Source organism: Prionailurus viverrinus, chromosome F1 (assembly GCF_022837055.1).
Source record: "Prionailurus viverrinus isolate Anna chromosome F1, UM_Priviv_1.0, whole genome shotgun sequence".
NCBI classification, from domain to species: domain Eukaryota; kingdom Metazoa; phylum Chordata; class Mammalia; order Carnivora; family Felidae; genus Prionailurus; species Prionailurus viverrinus.
Window position 1 is genome coordinate 56,970,168 of NC_062577.1, and position 23,388 is coordinate 56,993,555.

General features: G+C 43.4%; 1 protein-coding gene across 5 annotated transcripts in view; it reads left to right on the top strand.

Annotated features, from left to right (window-relative positions):
- The window catches only part of MIA3 (MIA SH3 domain ER export factor 3), a 55,515-nt gene that overhangs the window by 3,618 nt on the left and 28,509 nt on the right, over positions 1-23,388 (top strand). For all 5 annotated transcript variants that reach the window (XM_047840348.1, XM_047840350.1, XM_047840349.1 and 2 more), the window contains exons 3-6: positions 3,300-3,386; positions 6,057-8,883; positions 11,359-11,520; positions 14,074-14,219. In XM_047840348.1, the coding sequence (XP_047696304.1) occupies positions 3,300-3,386; positions 6,057-8,883; positions 11,359-11,520; positions 14,074-14,219 (3,222 nt within the window). The remainder of the gene's footprint in view (positions 1-3,299; positions 3,387-6,056; positions 8,884-11,358; positions 11,521-14,073; positions 14,220-23,388) is intronic.

The following is a 23,388-nucleotide window of genomic DNA, read 5'->3' on the forward strand; positions in this document are numbered from 1 at the left end:
CAGTCGGTTAAGCGTCCGACTTAGCCAGGTCACGATCTCACGGTCCGTGGGTTCGAGCCCCGCGTCGGGCTCTGGGCTGATGGCTCAGAGCCTGGAGCCTGTTTCCGATTCTGTGTCTCCCTCTCTCTCTGCCCCTCCCCCGTTCATGCTCTGTCTCTCTCTGTCCCAAAAATAAATAAACGTTGAAAAAAAAAAAAAGTTGATTGTGTATTTCTTTTTTTCTAAATTATTTTTTAATTTTTAAAAAATGTTTATTCGTTTTTGAGAGAGAGAGAGAGAGAGAAGGTGGGGGAGAGTCAGAGAGAGAAAGAGACACAGAATCCAAAGCAGGCTCTGAGCTGTCAGCACAGAGCCCGATGCAGGGCTTGAATCCATGAGCCATGAGATCATGACCTGAGCTGAAGTCAGATGCTTAACCGACTGAGCCACCCAGGTGCCTCTCTTTTTTTTCTAAATCATTAACATTTGTGAAAGATTGGCAGGTCTGGAAATAGGCAGCCTAATCGTGTATATTGTTACCGGTCTGTTAAAAGAGCAAAATGCCCTTCTCACTGTGTGTTTTTCTTGTTTCCATGTTTTGTTTGCATCTTCTGGGTCAGGCTGCTGCCCATCCCCGCCCCCCACTCTTCAGACACTTGCTCCTGGAGGGCCCCCAGCTGTTGTCTTCCTGGGCAGTTTTACAGGTGCCCTGATGGCAGATGTGGAAAGCAGGGACTCCATCGTGCTTTAGAATTTAAAAAAAATTTTTTTAATTCAAGTATAATTAACACACCGGGTTATATTAGTGTCAGGTGTACAATATAGCAGCTCTACAATTCGATACGTTACTCGGTGCTCATCATAATAATTGTGCTCTTTAATCCCCATCACCTATTTCCCCCGTGTCCCCCCCCCCCCCCCACCGACCTCCCCTCTGGCACCCAGCTGTTTGTTCTCTGGATTTAAATGCCTGTTTTTCGTTTGCCTCTTTTTTTCCTTTGTTTCATCTCTTAAATTCCACCTATGAGTGAAATCATATGGCATTTATCTTTCTCTGCCTGACTTATTTCACTTAGCATTGTATACCCCCTAGGTTCATCCATGTTGCTGCAGATGGCAAGATTTCATTCTTTTTTATGTCTGAGTAATATTCCAGTGTGTGTGTGTGTGTGTGCACGTGCATGCATGTATGCACATGCTATGTCTTCATCTGTTCATCTATCGATGGACACTTGGCTGGCTTCCATGTTTCGACTGTTGTAAATAAAACTCAGGCTTTGATGTTTTTAATGAGGAGATTCCCTAGGAGTGACCTGATTGAAAGCCTTATGAGTTATCGTCCTTTCCTTTCTAAGAAGTGTGATGTGTGGACTGCTTCTTTACCAAAAGGAGTGAGAATTCTTCATGTCCTTAGGATTATCCAAACTTCCAGATATCTAGTCCTTGCTGTGGAAACTTACTTTCCATAAAATACCAGACAACAGAAAATAAGGCTTGAGAAACCTACATAAGGGGAAAAATAGGTTCATTTTGTTGGTGTTACTGATTCCTTGCGGGGGGGATCTTTTTTTTTTTTAGTTTTTTTTTTTTTTTTTTGACAGAGAGAGTGTGTGTGTGTTGGGGGGAGGGGCAGAGAGAGAGGGAGACACAGAATCTGAGGCAGCTCTAGGCTCCAGCCTGTCAGTACAGAGCCTGACATGGGGCTCGAACTCATGGACTGCAGATCGTGATCTGAGTTGAAGCCAGACACTCAGCTGACTGAGCCGCTCAGGTGCCTCCCTAGGGGTGAATCTTGAGCGACCAACTAGCTGGTTAGGTTCAGCCCTTATAATTTAGGTTGAGTCACTGTGTACAAAGAAGGATCTGTTCTGCTTCCTGCAAGTCTGCCGCGTGAGATTTCTTGATAATCTTCACTGTGGGAAAGTTTTTTCCATGTACCTAGGCCTGTTTTATACACGGTGAAGTGGTTGAGTTGGAGCATTTGGTAAGTGAGCTTGACATATATGGCATTTTCCTTTGGCCGTATTCACCTCTCATGGTGCCTTCTTAGGGAAGCCCTGCCCTCAGCAGCCCAGCCAGAAGGGATCTTGCTGTCTGATAACTGTTCAGGTGGCACTTTGTTTGCACTGCTCACGTGGCATCCCCTATATTGCCTTTTTTTTTTAAGTTTATATATTTATTTTGAGAGAGAAAGAGCGCATGCTGGGGCGTGAGTGGAGGAGGGGCAGAGAGAGAGGGAGAGGGAGAATCCCAAGCAGGCTCTGCACTGTCAGTGCGGAGCCTGATGTGGGGCTCAATCTCATGAACTGTCCACCCAGGTGCCTCTCAAACTGACTCTTGTTTCTGTCTCTTAGTTTTCATCCTGCAGTCTTTTTTGGTTTCTTAGAGTTTTCAGATTTTAACTGCCAGTGTAGCAGTTTTTAATTACCCTATCTTATCTAATCTTCAAGGCTGTATTCTAGTACTAAGACTGGCTTTCACATATTTGCCAGATATAACAACAGCACTCCTAATGAGGCTATTTTGGGAGTTGGTGATAAGTAAGCCTTTTTTCCCTTGGTGGATTGGATCTGCCTCTCAGCCTCCTTCCCAGTGATATGCTTTTCCTTCTAGACACAGTCAGTAGAGGACAGTCTGTGTCTCTCAGGAGGATGCTCTGTGTATTTTAGCTGTTAGTGCTATAGATAAATGGGGTTATTTTCTCCAGAGGTTTACTTTGCATGAAACTAAAGCTTCTTGTGTAGAGTAGTATGAATTTTATTTTCTCTGCAAATACTCAAAAATCTAGTTTTTGAAAAAGCTACTACAGCCCGTTATATCAATAAATATTTGCTGTTTTATTGTAGTCATCACTTATTTTAGGAATTTTATATTCTTTTTTTTTTAAGTGTATTTATTTAAGTAATCTCTACACCCAACATGGGGCTTGAACTCAGAACCCCGAGATCAAGAAGCACACAGTTTCCCGACTGAGCCGGTCAGGTGCACCTGATGTGCTTAGTTTTAACCATAAAATATACAAACACTTTCTGTTATGTAGGTCTTTTATCTACTTCAGAAATCTAGCTCTGTGTTTAGAATTAAGTTGCATGATGAAAGGAAACTTCAGTGGTTTTAGAAAAATTGACTTTAAAGTATTCTGTACTTAATTTTCATTGGAATAATAATCCGTGTAATCATCATAGCAATTATCTGTCTCTTGTGGTTGTACCTACCTATGTATCTATCTGTTTCCTCTCACTGCTGAAAAGTCTGTCGTTTGTATTTCTTATACAGAATTTTGATTGGTATGTGTTTCTTTTGCCTGTTTTTTCATATAGGTTGGACGTATTTTTGGATATTTTCCAAAAGATTTAATCCAAGTAGTCCATGAATATACCGAAGAGGAGCTACGGGTTCCCACAGATGTAAGTTATGTTATGGATTTTTAATTTTAATTTTAATTTTTTTGGTTCTCAATTATAAATTGCCTTTCATATTCATCAGTTATAGTCAGTTAATGATTTTTGAAAGTCCTTGTATTTGGGCCAGAAAAAAAACAAGTTAACATTTGTGTGTCAGGTTTTAAATTAGAATCAGGTAACTTTTAAAAATAGAAAAAAAATAAAAATGTTTGGAAAGAATTTATGGGAGACTTTGTCATTATTTGGTAATTGTCTAATATGTACAGTCATATAGGGTTTCTTTTTGCTGCTTTATATGAGAAAAAATTAAGAATTCAATATCTTTGTACTTAGTTATTAAGTTTAAGAGCTATACGTTTTTATAGGCTAAAGAAGAAGGTATCTCCATTAGAAAACTTTACTCATTGAATAGCTCTTAGACATTTTAAATGTAGAGAAATCAGATTAAATGCTAAACTATGTACTAGGTCAGAAATGCCAATTTACAATAGTTTTCTTTTTTTAAAGTTTATTGTTAGATTGTGCATGCAAGCGAGGGAGGGGCAGAAAGAGAGGGAGAGACAGAATTCCAAGGAGGCTGTGCATTGTCAGCACAGAGCCCAACACGGGGCTCAAACCCATGAACGATGGGATCACGACCTGAGCCAAAATCAAGAGTCACATGGTTAGCCGCCCCTATAGTGGTTTTCTTATTACTGATTCTTTAGTGATTTAAGGGATTATAGTTACGTTACAGGTTTGGAAAAGGGAACCTGAGAGATTCTGAAGAGGTCTGGTCTCAGATCTGCATGGTACTGACTGTACATCCTATAAAGCATTCATCTGGGTGCATGACATAGCTCTGTGATGGCAAGGATTCTGTGTTCTGGGATCCTTAGTCCTGCGGATCATTTTCTGGACTTTTTTTTTTTTAATTTATTTAGTTTGAGAGAAAAGGAGAAAGAGAGAGGGGAGAAGGGGCAGAGATGGGGAGAGGGAGAGAGAATCCCAAGCAGGCTCTGTGCTATCAGAGCAGAGCCGGACGCGGGATTCGAACCCACAAATGGTGAGATTGTGACCTGAGCTGAAACCAAGAGTTAGACGCTTAGCCAAGTGAGCCACGCAGGCGCCCCTGTTTTCTGGAGTTTTAAAATGTGTGGTAATTGATGCCTACTTTCATTCAGAAATCTTTGAGCAGTTTTTTAAGGTTTTTTTTGCAGTGCTACAGATATGCAGGCAGCTGGCCTAGGGCCATCGTTGGATGAGATTGGCAGAATATATGAAGTCTCAGAGCCAGTGCTGTACTTAACATTTCTTTGTAGTCTCAAGGGTCATAAAATCAGCCCCATTACCTGTCTGGCCTCATTCCTAATGAAGAGACTCCCCAGGATATAGGTGTGAGACAGCAGTTCATTGGCCACGGTGACCTCACTTGTTTGGGAGTCTGCCTTCTTAGTGTACCTCCACAGCATGCTTCCCTCAGTGTTAAGAAAGTGGCTTGGAAACGGATGTGGTGAAAAGAAGAAATTCATCCCTACTGCACTGGTCAGAGCTCCCCAGACTTTGGTGAGAGTTTAGTTAGGAGAAGAGAATTACCTGTGTTGGCTTTTAAACTTACTTTCCGTTTATGGCCCCATTTACGTCAAGTTGCTTATTATTGGAGGAAAGGAAGAATGTAGGTTTATGCCTAGTCCTGAAAGCAGACCTTAATGACACCTACCACCCTGATGTAGAATAGAGTATATTCCTTACTGAATCTTGTTTTCAAGTTGTACTTGAGGTAATAGTTAAGTGGGGAGCCCCCTGACACTCTTATTTGTGCCTTTAAATTTTTATTGCCCATGCACCTATAATTTAATAAGGCTGTATTTAATAAGGCTTCCTAGGCTGATTTATCTTTCCCAGCGCCAAGAAAATATGAGCCAAAAAAAAATCTGTGTAGACTTAGAGCCTGACAGCAAGGTGATTCTGCCTGTCTCTAGCTGGTTAAAGAGAGAAGGATAGTCTGGAGGGGACAGTGATGGGGAAGCTGGATCATCTTCCAGCTTCCCCTGTGCATATTATTATGACATGAATTCCCAAGAGATCAGGCACAGTTCTTGGGAGTTGGGGGACCCAATAAATGACACCCTGTTTTTCTCCACTTGTGCTCAGAACAAATTGAGAGACTCAGGAGTCAGGCATGTGGAGACCAAAGTATCACTATTACTTACTGATAAAACTTTTTGGTGAACATGGCTTGGGTGTGCAGAAGTAATGGGTTTCCTAACTTTGTCGTGTGGAATAAGACAGACATACCCAGCCACAGACAGGGCTAGCTAGCCTCCCCAAGGGGGCTGTCTCTATAAAACTTATAGCATGGAGTGGAGAGGATATATGTTCCCTCTAGCAGGTCCCAAACAGAAAACAGGGATGGTGCAGAGCAAACTCACCAGCCACATGAATCCTCGGGAGGAGACGATGAAGGGAAATCAGGAATATTACTCAGGTAGGAGCCCTTCTCCGTGGAAGCAGGAAACCAAGGAAAAGTGGATACCCGCTTTTATTCCCCTCCCACTACCCAAGAACAGTCATTGCCCAAGGTTGGCACAGAAGCCCCTCTGGATCCAGTTTGAGGTTAGCCTTCATTAGCACGGGTAAGAGTTTGCTCTTGCGACACTTAGTGACATGCTAATGTTTTTCTTTCTTTTACAGGAGACAGATTTTGTTTGTTTTGATGGGGGAAGAGATGATTTTGACAATTACAACGTAGAAGAGCTTTTAGGATTTTTGGAATTGTACAATTCTGCACCTGGAGATTCTGAGAAAGCTACAGAAAAAACTGGGCATGAGGACACACTTCTTGAAGTACTTGAGGAAAGTGACCTTGAACCTGAATCTGAACTTGAACCTGAACCAGGAGAACTTGACTCAGAGGAGAGTGAAAGTGTGTTCTCAGAAAGCTCTAAGGAACTCAGGGAAAGATCTGGGGCTCAGAGGAACCACCCTCACTTAAACAGTCAAGCAGATCATACTCAGGGAGACCAGCTTGCATTTGAACCTTTTGAGGAAATGCTACAAGATAAACTGAAAGTGCCGGAAAATGAAAACAACAAAACCAGCAATGGGTCTCAGCTCTCGAGTGAACAGGAGAAGATTGATGCTTATAAACTTTTGAAAAAAGAAATGACTCTGGACTTAAAAACCAAATTTGGCTCGACTGCCGATGCCCTTGTCTCTGATGATGAGACAACCAGACTTGTTACTTCATTAGAAGATGATTTTGATGAGGAGCTGGATACTGAGTATTACACAGTTGGCAAGGAAGATGAGGAGGATGAAGAAAACTTGGACGACCTGCCATTACTGACCTTCACACACGCTGGGGAAGATGTGACGGTCCCAATGAAGTCTGGAGTTCAGAAATATCCAACAGATACAGAGCAGAATACAAATGAAAAGGTTAAGGTTGAGGTGACTCAGCCCCCTGGCATCAAAAACTATGATCAAAATATACTAACAACCTGGGAGGATACTGTCTTCTCCTTCACAGATGGTGACAGACAAACAGGCTTGGACATAGGGAGTTCTGACCCAGAGGAAGGAAGGGAGGGTGGTGACGCATTCATCCCAGATAGCAAATGGGGGAAACCACAATCAGCACCAGATTACGCCAACCCCCAAAAAGCAGATGATGGGCTTTTGACTGTAGAGGCCCCTAAAACAAATAATGACAAAGACCTGGAAATTCACTTTACAGGAAACAGGAGGAAAGTTGAGGAATCCAAGAAGGGCCTGGCGCAGGCTGAGATGGGGCTGGAGGGGAAGCAGGAAGGCATGAAAGCACACGGTCCTACTCAAAGCAGTGACCTTGGCTCTTTGCTAGCTGCTGGAAAGAGTAAAGACATGTCAGAATCAGCTTTTGATAACAAAGAAAATGACCTAGAAGGAGCAGCTGTTCCTACGTCAAAAGGAATGCTCCATGAAGAAAAGCCTGCAGAGCGGATTTTGGAGGGTGGCTCGGAGCGTGAAGCGGTACCCAAAGCTGCAGCGAGTCAAGTGACTGAGGAAGGGATGGAGCAAGAATCCGTGGGCATTGCACCAATGCCGGTGGGTAGTCCGCATAATGCATCCAAAGACAACGCGGAAGAAGTGCATGCTTTAGTAAGTGGACCAAAACCACACACGCTTTCAGTGGAGCCTCCACACGAGGGATTTCAAGAGGAACAGCGTCTTAAGACTGATGGTCAGCCGAGGCCTTCCCCTCCAGATGAAGTTGATTTGCCAAGAGAACTGGAAGAAGAGGGTCCCACTGTGGGAAGAAATCTTTCCTGGCCACAAGGAAAAGAGGTGGCCCATGCACGTGATAGGCAGATGGATGAGAAGTTACAGCTCTCCAAGGAAGTGGTCAAAGAGGACTCCTCAGGGGAAGAAACGGCTCCTTACAAGCCCGCGGCGGGCATGCAGGAAGTGGAGACAAGAGGCCAGGTGGATAGCCTGGAAGTGCCAGGTCTCCATCCCGAGACACCAGAAGCAGAAGCTGATTACGGCCCTGAACAACTACTGGAGGATGAAAATGCTCTAAGTGCAAAACAGTCTAAAGAAAAAAGCCCTGAGATTCAAGGTGGGCGGTTAGATGTTCATCCGCAGGCCCCCGCAGGGGCCATGTTAGGCACCGTTAGTACTGCTGCAGAAGCAGAAGGAAACAAAGAAGAAACTAGCAATATCTTGGAAATTGAAAGAGAAAGTGAAACTTTGGGCAAAGGGGTGGACACAGGGGGCAGGGAAGCGGGTGGTGGGGTGGTGGAAAAAGAAAGCCCTCTTGTGGGTAAGGAAGCACAGAGACCATCTGAAGGAAGTGACTCTCCTGACCAAAAAAATGAGACCCCAGAGTCAGGGGAAGTGTCTGAGAATCAAGATTCTGATCATTTTCCAGACGGCCCTGAGAAATACCTGAAGACCTCCGGGCCCGCTGAGCAGCCTGGGGTGGAAGGACTCTCCAAAGAGGACCAGGAGGACTTGGAGAGGGTGGCGGACACAGAGGGCCAGGGGTCTGCAGTTGAGGAGCACGACGGTGACCTGTGGCACTGGACTGAGCACAGGGCTGTGCAGCCGCCGCACGGGGACCGGGTGAATGACTTGCCTATCCTCAGCAGCTTCTTTAAAGACAAGCAGTCTCTGCGGCGTTTCCAGAAGTACTTCGACGTCCATGAGCTGGAAGCCATGTTCCGCGAAATGTCAGTAAAGCTGAAGTCCGCGCAGCGGGAGAGCCTGCCCTATAATGTGGAAAAAGTCCTGGACAAGGTCTTCCGTGCGTCTGAGTCCCAGATTCTGAGCATAGCAGAGAAGATGCTGGACGCTCGTGTGACCGAAAACAGAGAGCTGGGCACCAAGGAAAATAACATATTTGAAGAGGCGGCGGTCCTTGACGATGTTCAAGACCTGATCTATTTTGTGAGGTACAAACACTCCACCATGGAGGAGACCACGCCGCTGGCGACGGCTCCACCCACGGAGGAAGGCTGGGCTGGTGCCACGGAAGGTAAAGCGCCTGCCTGTGGTCTTGGGGAGTTGGGCTTGAGAGGCAGGTGGGGCGCAGAGTGGTTGGGGAAGTGCCTCCTGCCTTCCTGGTAAAGCTCTGTCCACAGGTTGCAGTGTGCCTAAAGGTGAGGGACAGCACTGTGACATCCACATGTCCCTTCCTGCTTTCTTCCTTTTAGGCTGGAGCGTGGGTCAGGATTTCTCATCCTGTTTTCCCCTTAGGACAGTTGAGCCTGCTAGCATTTTTTTTCTTTTTTTTTTTTTTTTTATTAAAAAAATTGTTTTTAAGTTTGTTTATTTATTTTGAGAGACAGAGCAGGTGGGGGAGGGGCAGGGAGAGAGAGAGAGAGACAGAGAGAGAGAGAGAGAGAGAATATCCCAAGTGGGCTCCGTGCTGTCAGCATGGAGGCTGATGCGGGCCTTGAACTCACAGACTGTTGAGTTCATGACCTGAGCCAAAATCAGGAATCGGGTGCTTAACCGATGGAGCCACCCAGGTACCCTGAGATTGCTAGCATTTTCTAAAGGAACCTTGACAAGCAGGTAAAGAGAAAGCTACAAACAAGAAAATGACACCCCAAGTAAACCTGTTAAAAAAGTACAAGTTTCATGTAAATTATGAAAGGCATTTTTTTGGTAACTTAAGTAAATTCTTTTGTGTTGTTTTTTTAAGTAAACTCTATGCCTTATGTGGGGCTTGAACTCACAGCACTGAGGTTAGGAGTTGCACATTCTACCTACCGAGCCAGCCACACACCCCGAGTAAATTCCTTTTTTTTTTTTCTTAATATTTATTTTTGAGAGATGGAGTGAGAGAGTGAGGGGGGGAGGGGCAGAGAGAGCAAGGCGGACAGAGGATCTGAAGCAGGCTCTGTGCTGACAGCAGAGAGCCTGATGTGGGGCTAAAATTCACAAACCGTGAGATCATAACTTGGGCCAAAGTCGGAGGCTTAACAGACTGAGCCACCCCCCCCTTTTTTTTTTAATTTTTTTTTTTTTTAACATTTATTTATTTTTGAGACAGAGAGCATGAACAGGGGAGGGTCACAGAGAGAGGGAGACACAGAATCTGAAACGGGCTCCAGGCTCGGAGCAGTCAGCATAGAGCCCGACGCGGGGCTCAAACCCACGGACCGCGAGGTCATGACCTGAGCCGAAGTCGGACGCTTAACCGACTGAGCCACCCAGGCGCCCTGCTGCCCCCTTTTTTTAAATTACAGCGTAGTTGAAACACAATGTTACATTAGTTTCCGGTGCACAGCATAGTGACAGGGACAGGTCTGTGTGTTCTGCTGTAGCCACCATCTGGCAGCCTACAGGCCACTACAGGACCACTGATTGTATTCCCCACCCTGTACCTTTCACCCTTGTAACTTATTCCACAACCGGAAGCCTCCGAAAGGGCTTTCGTGTGAAGTAACTGCTCTCTGACCAAGGATGAGCTGGCATCACATTTCACCTGATGCCTTGCCAGAGTTTCTTTATCCTCACCCCCCTCAGTTTTCATCTTTTGTGGGTGTCATGTTCTTTCTTGCCTCTTTGGAGCAGTCACTTAGGTTAGTGAACTTCTCCTGGGCCCTCGGATTCTTGCATTCAGATGAATTAACCAGGGACATGACTGGGATGCAGGGCTCTCTAACACAGCACTTGCATGTGGAAGCCTTTCAGTAAATATTGATTGAACGGACCCTGAGCCAGTCTCCTAACATAACCTGATTCCTAGTTCCATGCTTTTCAGCCTGAGGTATTTAAACTGTGGCGTATGATAGCCACAGAATAAATGCTGTCTTCCCAGAGGGCCAGTTTTTCTTGAATTTGGGGAGGGGAACATTTTTGCATGTAATCAAAGCAGACCTATTTTCCATTAGAATGCAAAACTGATGAATTTTTAGGGTAAACTGTGATGCTTTAAAGAAATTCATCTTTCGTGTGGGTCACATTGGACTCTGCCCTAAGCCTCTTGGGGAAGGAAATGGGTTCTCACTCTTTTTGACAATTAGAGGTACTCTGAAAATATTTGAAAGCTATTTCAGTAAGCTGCCTTTGGTAACGCAGGCTCTGTGAAACAAACATGCTTGTGAATGAAAGAATTCGTGTTCTTTTTGTGTGGCGTAGATATTTCCTATTTCTGCCCTTGACTGGAATTCTCTTCTGCACATTCACCTGGTTGGGCATGTGTTGGGTTTGTCACGGGGAGTTAGGGTTATTGAACCCGTTACCACAAATGGGTTTATTTATAAAATACTTCGGAATACGGGTTTCTTTGTAAATTGTAGTCATCTGTGAAGTGAGACAAAAGCAACTGAAACTCTTATTTCCCCAGTCAGTCGAGCTTCCTGGGATCCCGGCATGTGGAGGGAGGGCAGTGGGAAGGTGCCCAGGGGGTGACCGGGGAGGGAGAGCTGCCCAGTGGGAGAGGCCGAGTGGGGAGTATCGTCAAGGCTTTGCCAGCCCAGTGCATTCTTCTTCCCTGTAGGAATAGAGCCACCCCTTGAAGATAGTTTCCCACAAGATCACACAGAAGACCTTAGAGCACAGATTCCTGAAGAGCCCAGCCAGTTGGATCAACTTGGGACTGGTGACAAGGGTGGCTCAGAAGTGTCACAGAAGCCGACTACTGAGAAGGACATAGACCCAGGTAAAACTTGCAGACTTTTTCTACAAAGTAGAGGTGTGTCATAAACAAGAGCTTCTAGGACATTTGTTCTTTTTTTTTTTTCTTTCCTTTTTTAATTATCTAGGTAATCTCTGCACCCAATGTGGGGCTCGAACTCATGACCCTGAGTCGTGTGCTCTACCAACTGAGCCAGCTAGGTGCCCCTGGACATTTGTTCCTAAAGGCGGGAAATCGAAGGGAGAATAAGACAGGCATGAATGAGTGTTAAAAAACAAGAAACCCCAGAATGGAAAGAAAAGCAGTTGAGGCAGATGGATGGAGGTCAGCAGTAGGAAAAAGGCCAGAGACTATAACCAACCAAAATATCAATGTTTGGCTCTCATTACTCACGTAAATAATTTCAGTCTAAACTATTATTCTTCAAAGGCCTTATGTTCTCAAACAGTAGTTTTCAACCAGACCAGCCGGCATCAGAAACTCTGAGGGTGGAGACCAGCAAGCTGTGTTTAACAAGCCCTCCAGGAAATTCTGATCAGCTGAAAGTTTGAGAGGCACTGCTTTATTTATTTATTTTTTTCAGTGTATTTATTTTGAGAGAGAGCACAAGCGGGGAGGAGCAGAGAGAGAGAGAAGACAAAGTCTGAAGCAGGTTCCATGTTGACAGCAGAGAGCCCGTAACGGGGCTTGAACTCCTGAACTGTGAGATCATGATCTGAGCCAAAGTTGGATGCTTTAACCGACTGAGCCACCCAGGCGCCCCAAGAGCCACTGCTTTAAAACCCACAAATTCTTCTCCCCCCTCTCCCGCCCCCAGTAGAATACAGTGTGGCTCAGGTCTTGTGTTAATTTGCTACCTGGACATGGCAAAAACCTTAAAAACCGTGAAGGGGATATTTATGCCTAGGTGTCTGTACGCCGTGGGGAGCAGTACAGAAAGTTGTGCATCATGTCGTGGTCCCACGTGGCCTGACACCAGTGTGTCAGCATTAATCACAGGGCGCAGCAAACACTCAGTGGAGAGCAACCCACTTCATTTGGATTGAGGAGACTATTTAAAAACAAGACGACAAGCCCAATAATGGCATCAACAGGTTGCTACTGAAGAAAGGCTAATTGTGTTATTTTGTGTGTCCGCTGTGGGGGGTGGTGTGTGTGATACCATTACTGGTTCCGTGTCCTTCGAGGTTGTGGTGTGTAACCCGGGATAAAACGCTACCCATGAGACCTGGTAGCACCGTGTGGGCCTTCAGGAGAAGCCACGGCATGGGCAGGAATTCTGTAATTGGGGAAGAAATGACCTATCAGAGGCCTCCCATGTTCCGAGGACGTTGCATTCATGTATCATCCTCTCTAGTTCTAAAGTCTTTATCTCAAAAAGAGTCAAAAGAGTTTTTTCAGCTTGTTGAAAATGAGTCATACGCCACGATGTCTCGTTAACGCTCTTGCTCAGAAACTTTCAAGGCTAGGAAAACCTCTGCTTGCAGAATTAAAAACAGATTTTTTGCCCGGTCCTTCCGAGTTCTGCCACAGGATGACATGAGCTACCCTTACAGGCTCATCTTCCCAAATGTCCCTTCGTACATCTCAGCCGCCCTGACTGTGGACACTTCCCCAGGGTCATAGTCATAGATCCATCGTGAATGGAGTCTCTGGGTTGGGAGAGTCACCTCCTCCGCCCCTCACCACTTGCTGAGCTCCTAGCTGTTTACAGAACAGGCCCAGCCTCAACTAATTCAAACTGAGGTCACCTCCCCGCCACCTCCTCTAGTGAAACCCTTTCAGGCTTAGCAGAGCTTCAGGCCAGCCCCCGCTCTGTAAGCAGTTCCCGTTAGCGTCTCTGGGCGTTTACCTTGTTCTCTTTTGTGTAGCTGTCATTCATCTGTGAGGGAGCAGTCACCTGCCAGGGGCCAGACACCGTGCTAAGCACGGGTGCAGTCCACCTGCGGGTCTGCAAGCTGACGCTTTTCTACTCAGCGGTTGCCTGAAGTTTCTAACACAATGCTTCACCGGCACTGAATGAACATCTGGTAAATGCAACTGTGTCCGTGTGGGAAAAAAAAAACAAACCCATAAGATTCTGCTTTTCTCAATTCCCATGACTAAATACTGTTCAGAGAGCAGTTGTTTTGCCAGAGACATGATGGGAGATCTGGTGAGGGGTAGGGTGTGTTGGAGATACGTTCATTTCATAATGGAAGGGCGTGATGGCTCGAATGGGTGTTCTGAATTTTGTTCTCTCTAGAATTCTTTAAGAGCGTAATTATATGTTATATACGTCTTTATATAAGACCTATAGAAACTGTGTCTTTTTTTTTTTTTTTTTTAGTAAATATGATTTAATTTTATCTCAAGTTATCTCTATGCCCAACTTGGGGCTCAAACTCATGACCCTGAGATCAAGAGCCACGTGCTCTACTGACTGAGCCAGCCAGGCGCCCCTATAAGTCTGTATACGTCTTTAAGAGAAGCCACTGACTCATACTCGGTGGGCACTCGATAAATATTTTAAACGAAGAGAAACAAGTCTTACTCTAAAGCATATTATAAAATATTAATTTTCACCCTCAATTTTAGGGATAATTCCAACAGAAAGCAGTCCTGTTGATGCTGTTGATGCAAAAAAGAAACTAGAAACAAATGCTGAAGAGCCAGCAAGTGTCTCACCTTTGGAAAATGCAATTCTTATAATATATTCATTCATAATTTATTTAACTAAGACGGTAAGTTCGACATACATAGCTTCTTCAGATAGAGTTATCGATTAATTACGGTTTTTGAGTTGATCTTGAGCATGAGATCAAGAACTTAAAATTACTGCTGATCCTTTGACTTCAGCCTCTGAAATGGGTCACCTGTGTATAATTTGATGGGTTCTTAGCTCAGATCTGCGGTGTGTCAGAGCCGGGCATAGACAAACCTATAAAACATGGCTCTTCCCCAGCAGGACCTTTTAGTCCAGCAGGGAGATAAAGACCTTCACTGGGGACATAATATGATACGGGCAGAGAGTATTTTCCCGATGGGAGAATGATGTGTTGGATACACTGATTTCGTTGTGGTGGGAGGATGGGCAGAGAAGGTCAGAAGTTTCAGCAGGAGCTGAACGACAAACGGGAGTTTGACATGTGTTGCTGAATAGAAGGTGGAGAGGGAGGTAGCATGCGGTTCGACCGAGGAAATAACGTGTTCAGAGAGATGGACGGTATTACAAAGAGAAGGCCTTTTGGGGAAGCCATGGAAGCCTTTTTGGTGTTGAATAGTTGAGGGTGTGGTTGGAGGGCGTCTTTTGGAGGGAGATAGGGAGATAGGTAAAGGAAGTTGTGTGTTGTGACAGGTAGTGCTACGCTCTTTGGGATTGGGATCCTTGGAAGGTTTTAAGCGGAAAGGGATGTGGTTAGATTTGTGTCTTAGAAAGAGTCACTTATGGCAGAGTATTCAGATTTATCTTTCTTAGGGAGTCAGGATTCAAATGAGACATTTAATCTACCTGGAAGCATATTTAAGCTTTTTAGGACTTAGCTCCCCCTTGTGGTATTTGTTGAAATTGGACATTTTCCGGTAAATTGTGGGAATGAGCAAGCTTTTCAGAAGCTGGAGGCCAAGTTGTCCTTGGACCTGTACAGAAAAGTATCCTCCCCCATAAAACTATTTTTCCACTATGTTCTGTTATTTCAAGACTTGTGTAGGAAAGAGGAATTCCCCCCGCCCCGTTCCATAAAAATGCATGAGTTTTGAGCCAGGATTATCTGGTTTCAAATCCCAGATTCATCATTGAGAAGCTTCAGCAAATTACTGAGCTCCGTTTAGCTGTCCTACATCTTCCAAATGCTGATAATACCTACTGCAATTGTTGTAAGAATTAAATGACTTGATAATAAAGTGTTCAGTGCAGTGCCTGGCATTTGTAGGATCTCATCACCCTCTGCCTGCTTCTCATTTGGATGGTCAGAGGGAAGCATAAAAACACTGGATGCCCAGAGAATTCAGGAGAAAGGCCACCGGGAAGAGTTTTTAGCTTTCTCCATGGTTGTGGTGGTTAGCAGCCCCCCAGGTAAAGGTGTGTATGACCTGTGCAGTTAGAATAATGACATTTTCAGTGATTAAGGCAGTTTCAGTATTCAGATTTTATCATCAGAATGAATCATTGTCACTTCAAAAATTTAACAGCCTCCAGATGTAGAAGGAGTTCTTTATTCATTTTGTTTGTGGATATGCACAGAGTCCCTTTCTAGGCCCACTTGGGGGCCACAGATGTGGTATAAAACAGGGTCTCTGCTTGGGGATGGTGGGAGAAGGCACAGACGGGAATGGCCAGGGAAAAGGGCACAATGTTACAAAGTAACATGGACTTTAAAGGTGTTGTCAAGAAAGCATTTTGATGGCCCAGTATGTGCAGAGTGTTGTGCTAGGAATAGAAGATTCTGAGAGGTATAAAGCATGATTCTGATTTTGGAAAGGTCTAAGAAAAGGGCATATCAGATATATGAAAACTGAGAAAATGGAAAATATCTTGAAACAGTTTTTGTGAAATATCAAGTAGTATAGATAATTCTTTGGTAAGGCTGGGGAGTATTGGGGTGCTGACTTGTTCAGGAAAACTGGACCAGAAGTCAGATTCATGGATCCACCGTTGATGGAGTCTTGGAGCTGGAAGGGACCTTCGGGGGCAGCTTGTCCAGCTTCACTAATTGCAGAAATGTCCTCTTAGTCACCTGGCAGGTAGTTAGGAGATCTGGGCGTCAGCAGCTCCTTGTGTGAACAACCTAACCTTACAGGGCCATACGTTGCCCTGTTGGCTCACTCATTCTCTTATTGACTCTAGAGTTTCCTTACGTGATTCCTTCTTGTAGAATCTAATTCTTTTTCTGTATAGTAACTCTGAATGTTTGAAGTGGTGCTTTAATTTTTTAAGTGTTTTATCATGGAAAGTTTCAAACATAAAAGCAGAAGTAATTGTAAAATGAATCCATGGCCTAGTCCCAAGTTGACAGTAATTCCTTAATATCATCCAATATTTGGCACATTAAAAATCCCCTTTCCTACTTTTAAAAATAGTTTTTGTTCAAATCAAGATTTTGCTGGGGTCCAGATATTATAGAAGGTTGCCATATGTCTTAAATCAACTTTAGTCAGATATAAATGACATATAATAAAGGTTACCCATTTTAAGAATACAGCTCAGTGAGTTTTAACAAATGTATTTGCTCATGTTAAAACAATCATAACCAAGACATGGAACATTTCCTTCATTCAGAGAAGTTTCCTCATGTACCTTCTCAGTGTGTCTCCTTTACCACTGGCTCCCGGCAACACTGTATTTCACTATAGGTTCTGTTTGCCCGTTGGGAGAATTATAAGTATAAAATGGACTCATTCCTAGGAGTGAAACTGCCCTGCCACATGGTAAGTTTGTTTTAGCTGGAAAGGAGTGGCCAAACAATTCTCAAGAGTGACTGTCCAGTTTATACATCCATAGCAATTTATGGGACTTCCATTTGGTCACATATTTGCTAACATTTGATATTATCGGTCATGAATTTTAGACATTCTAGTAGATAGTCTTTGTGGGTTTTTAAAAAAAAATTTTAAGTTTATTTTTTTATTTTGAGAGAGAGAAAAAATGCATGAGTGGGGAGGGGCAGAGAGAAGGAGATAGAATCCCACGTGGGGCTTTATCCCATGATGGTGACATCATGACCTGAGCCAAAATCAAGAGTTGGACGCCTGACTGAGCCATCCAGGCGCCCTTCTTTGTGGGTTTGTTTTTTTTTTTTTAAGTTTATTCATCTTTGAGAGATAGAGAGAGACAGAGCATGAGTGGGGAAGGGGCAGAGAGAGAGAGACACGGAATCCGAAGCAGGCTCCAGGCTCTGAGCTGTCAGCCCAGAGCCCGATGCGGGGCTCGAACTCACGGACTGAGAGATCATGACCTGAGCCGAAGTCAGACACTCAACCGACTGAGCCACCCAGGCACCCCCCTTCTTTGTGGTTTTAATTGTATTTCTTGGTGATATATGATGAGTACTTTTTCACATGACCATGTTGTGTGTTCATGTGCGAAATAGCTTTTCAGATCTTTTGTCCCCCCTTTTAAAGTTTATTTATTTAAGTAATTTCTACACTCAGTGTGGAGCTCAAACTCACAACCCGGAGATCAAGAGTCACATCTCTTCCAACTGAGCCAGCCAGGCGCACCTCTTTTGCCCTTTCTTAAATTATTTTTTTTCCTCATAAATATTAAGATCTAAGAGTTCTTCGTGTATTTTGGTTATAACTTCTTTGTCAAATATATATTATGAATAATTTTTTCAGTCTATGGCTTGGCCTTTCAGTTTCTTAACGTTGCTTTTGAAGAGCAAATTTGTAATTTTGGTGAATACGATTTTATTAATTTTTACTTTTATGGTTAGTGCATTTTGTTTCCTGCCTAAGGAATCATAGGCCCTTCCAAAGATGCAAATGTTTTCTCATACTTTCTTCTAGAAGTTTTATAGTTATACCTTTCATGCTCAGGTCTCTGTTCTGTGTTGAGTTAATTTTTGTGAATGGTGTCAAGTTGCATATTTTTCTTCTATGGATATCAGTTGCTCCTGTGGCATTTCTTTTCCCTTCCGATTACCTTGGCACTTGAGTAGAAATCAGCTGACCATATTTGTGTGTCCGTCTGCACTCTGTTCAATTGATCTGTATTTCTATCCTAAGATAACACACTTTTCTGATTGGTATAGCTTTATAGTAGGTCTCGGAATCGGCAAAATTGTTTTTGGGTATTTCAGTTCCTTTGCATTTCCATATAAATTTTAGAACCAACTTCTGGAGATTTTATTTGTTACTATGTTGAATCTGTAGATGCGTTTCGGAAGAATCGATATCAACAAATATTAAGGCAACTAATCCATGAAGTAAGTTCATCTCCACATTTAGATCTTTTGTTTCTCAGCAGAATTTTGTAGGTCTCAGGTACAGGTTTCACACAGATTTTGTGTGCCTTTGTATTTCATGATTTTTGATGTAAAATTGTGTTTTTCTTACATGTCGTTTACCATTGTTTTGTGCTGATACATAGAAACACAACTGGTTTTGTATATTTGTATCTTCAAACCTTATTTATTAGTTCTAGGACTTTTTTTTGTAGATTTCATAGGATTCTCTGTGTAGATAGGTGATTATGTCATCTGTGAATAAACACTTTTTAGAAAAGTCAGGTTAATGAAACATAATTACCTTTAGTAAAATTCACTCTTGCTCTGGACAGTTTGATGAGTCTTCACATTATTTCTTTAGATTTTTTTGTATCCCTCCTCTCTTGCCTTTCCTTCTGGGACTCCAATTACATGTAAGTTAGACCACTTCATGTAGTTCCACAGGTCACTGAGGCCCTGTTCTTTTTTGTTGCTTTTCAGCTTTCTAGGTCTTTGCTTCAGTTTAGGTATTCCTATTGCTGTCTTCATGGTCATTGATCTTTAAAAAAAATTTTTTTTTAATTTTTAAGGTTTATTAGTTTATTCTGAGAGAGAGAGAAAACACGAAAGGAGGGACAGAGAGAGAGAGAATCCTAAGCAGGCTCAGTGATTAAGCCTGACACGGGACTTGATCCCATGAGAGAGATCATGACCTGAGCCAAAACCAAGAAGAGTCTGACGCTCGACCGGCTGAGCCACCAGGTGCTGCCCCCTCATTCATCTTTCATAGTATCTAATCTGTGGTTCAGCCCATCAAGTGAATTTTTCATTTCTGGTAGTTTAATTTTCAGCTCTGAATGTTCTACTTGGTTCTGTTTATATCTTCCACCTTTTTGTCAGTATGGCCAAGGTAAACTTCAAAATATTCTTTTCAAATTTTTTCAGAAAAAAATAAAGAAATTTTTTCAAGCCAATTGTCATCTCTGTTGCAACTTCTTGTTTTGATTTTTTTTTTCTTTTTCTTTAGAGAGAGAGAGAGAGAGAGAGAGAGAGAGAGAGAGAGAGAGAAAGACCATGAGCAGGGGAGGGGCAGAGAGGGAGAGAGAATCCTAAGCAGGATTCTGTGCTAACAGCACAGAGCCTGACTCAGGGTTCAATCCCATGAACTGTGAGATCCTGACCTGAGCTGAAATCAAGAGTTAGATGCTTAACTGTCTGAGCCACCCAGGCGCCCCTCTTGGTCTGTTTTTATAGATTGATTTATCTCCTACTCTTGGGATATTCCTGTTTTGTTTTGTTTTGTTTTTTTTTTTTTACATGTCAACCTACTTTCCTGCTATTTTTACACATAGTGATTCTAGTGATTCCTTGTTGTTGCTGGATGCCAGGTGCTGTGAATGTTACATTGTTGAGTGTCTGGTTTTTAGTGACTTTTTTAAAAATTTTTTTTTTTTTTTTTTTTTTCAACGTTTATTTATTTTTGGGACAGAGAAAGACAGAGCATGAACGGGGGAGGGGCAGAGAGAGAGGGAGACACAGAATCGGAAACAGGCTCCAGGCTCCGAGCCATCAGCCCGGAGCCCGACGCGGGGCTCGAACTCACGGACCGCGAGATCGTGACCTGGCTGAAGTCGGACGCTTAACCGACTGCGCCACCCAGGCGCCCCTTTAGTGACTTTTTTAAAATGCTGAGGTTTGCTTTGCTAGACAGTTGTTACTTGTGGACCAGCTTGATCCTTTCTAGTCTTATTTTTAAGACTTTTTTAAGATTGTGTATATAGTTGTCTTGACTCTGGAGGTAGTATAGCCCTACTCTTTTTTTTTTTTTAAAATTTTTTTTTTTTCAACGTTTATTTATTTTTGGGACAGAGAGAGACAGAGCATGAACGGGGGAGGGGCAGAGAGAGAGGGAGACACAGTATCAGAAACAGGCTCCAGGCTCTGAGCCATCAGCCCAGAGCCCGACGCGGGGCTCGAACTCACGGACCGCGAGATCGTGACCTGGCTGAAGTCGGACGCTTAACCGACTGCGCCACCCAGGCTCCCCTAGCCCTACTCTTAAGGCGTGATTCTTCTGGAATCTACTGAATGCCAGGCAATGTCAGGTCACTCTAACTGACTGGAGCGCAATTTGCTTCCCACGCCTGTGTAGAACTCTGGGATTTGTTCAGCTTTCAGAATGGTGGCAGCTATTCTGTTCATCTGAGGGTTTTTTTTTGCCCGTCCTTAGAGATTCTTACCTTGGGCAGATCTGCTTCAAAGTCAGCAAAGACTGAAGGAAACCCCCTCACGGATTTCTGGAACTCTTTTTCTTTGTAGCCCCCGTCTTTGTGGTACCTTTCCCTGCACATTTCAGTAACCTCGGTCTCCCTGAACTCTGGCCTTCTCCTCTTCAGGGAGATTGGTGGGCTCTGAGAGGCTTCTCCCTGTGCTGAGGTGAGAATTTGTCTCCAGGCTGGAAGCTGGTTGACCAGCAGGCTCACCTCCTTGTTTTCCCTTCCTTTAGGGGTCACGGTTGTGTGCGGCCTGTTGTTCTCCACCTGAAAATTGTGTTTTTCATGTGTTTTGTCCAGTTTTCTAGTTATTTCAGTGGGAGGGCAAGTATACCCTTTCCTCTGCCTGTAGATTTTCTCCTTTTGTTTGTTGTTGTTGGAATGTATTCATTGAAGAAACGGTTTGTTTGGCCTCTAGGGGCTATATCGTGTTCTGCATTTTGCTAACTACATTCCCCAGTGTAACTGAACATGTGTCTCTGACTCTTTGTATTTGCTGGGAATTGGTAGTCCGATTCAGTTTCAATATTGATTGGCAAGGATGCTTAACAGGAGATGTTTGCTTTCAGCAGGAGGCATCTAATGTATAGATGTCCCTCTACTTTTTGCTTTTTAATTTTTTTTAATGTTTATTTTTGAGGGAGGGAGAGAGAGAGAGACAGAGCACGAGTGGGGGAGGGGCAGAGAGAGAGGGAGACACGGAATCTGAAGCAGGCTCCAGGCTCCGAGCTGTCAGCACAGAGCCCGACGCGGGGCTCGAACCCACAGACTGAGAGATCATGACCTGAGCCGAAGTTGGAAACTCAACCAACTGAGCCACCGAGGCAACATCCCTGGATGTCCCTCTACTTTTGATGTCACTAGTCATTGGTGACATTGACTAAGTCTGTTAATATATTACGGTGCAAAATGGTGTTAAGGGATCGCTTCTCGGCCTTTTGGCTAAGATCAAGTGTAAAATGGTGATATGGTGATTATATTGTTGCTGCTTCATTTAAAGGCTGGGATATTTCTTCAAAAAGAAACATAGTCAAGTATTGTTTACACTGAGATTTAGTTTGTATAGTATAAATATTTGATTCTTTCTATTTAAATAGTTTCCAAAATAATGACTTGGTTTCCTGGCTTTATCCAGAGATGTCCAGAGGGGTTTTTTGGTGTATTTCTTCTAACTCTATTCTAATCATTATTACGATGTCATGAATTTGAAAATAGTTGGTGTGTTTCAATCCACTGTAGTTCTTATTCTTACCAGTGCTCAATTTCTCCCACTTTTGGCTAGTGGGAGCCTCTTCAGCTTGGCTTCGGAGCCTTTTGGACACCACCCAGTGGTCACTGACACCTTCCTTGCTTTCTAGTGTGCCAGCGTGTTCTAATCCTCTACATTTCCTGCCTGCACCTTGAAGGAGTTATTTCTTTAAGGAGCCCCTGATTTCTTTGAATGGGAAATAGTATTTAAAAGCTGCATTCTGGATACGAAGATGCTTATTGCTTTTGAGTTGGGATTTCTAGGCCTTTTCAGAGGGCAAGGCTAAGAAAGACATGGAGTTTTTTTGTGTGTTTCAGTATTCATCTTGGTTCCATATGGATACTCCCAAAATAAAATCAGGATGCTAGAGGGATTGTACTTAACCTCATCTACCTTACACATGTATTTTCTTTCTCCAGTGTCGGAAATCCCAGTTTTCAATGATGTCAACATATTTACTTCATTTTACAGTAGTCACACACCAATATTAAAAACACCAATACCAACGCTGCCACCCACGATATATTATTGAAAATGTTTTCAGGATGTTTTTCAGCTATATCCCACTAGTGCATGCTTGAAATAATTCCTTTCTGTCATCCTGCCATCAACTTGATACAGTTAGGTTAATTGTTTCATTTTTGCTTTCACTTTTTAGGGATTGCTTTTAAATGTATTTGTTTTGTTTTGCAAGTATCTAACATATTTATAAGATCCAAAGCCAATTTATAAAACAAATGCTCTTTGGAGAAGTCAAGGTTTTGTCCCAGGTCCACTGAACCTGTTGTTACCCTCCTCTATGGATAATTTTTTAAATTAATTTCATTATCTTATCATTAAAAAATAAGCACAAGGGGGGTGCCTGGGTGGCTCAGTCCGTTGGGTGGCCGACTACAGCTCAGGTCATGATCTCACAGTCTGTGAGTTCGAGCCCTGCATCGGGCTTTGTGCTGACAGTTCAGAGCCTGGAGCCTGCTTCTGATTTTATGTCTCCCTCTCTCTCTGCCCCTTCCTTGCTTTCTCTCTCTCTCTCTCTCTCTCTTTCTCTCTCAAAAATAATAAACATTAAAAAAAGTCCAAAAAAATCGCATGATTTCCACATTCAGCCAAGATAGATTTAGAGATACTGGCTTTACCGTCACCGAAACAACTGGAGAGAAAAAAAAATCAGACAAAATTAATGAAGCCATTTTCAAGTCACTGGGCATCAGGTAACAAAGGACAGTGATTCCCAAAAGATCGGGAACAAGTGCCGTGAGCTCTACAATTGTGCCTGCTCACTGCACTGAAAGAATCCCAGGTTGTGTTTCTCTAGAGAACCTTGACTAATACAACATTCTTGAGCTTTGTTCTGTTTGTTCAGGTAAATAACTAGGAAATAGTTTGATTCTTTGGCGTCTTGGAGTTTCAGGTTTGTTAGGCAAGGTACGAGCAGCATTTAGTCTGAGTCGAGACCCTTCTGCGT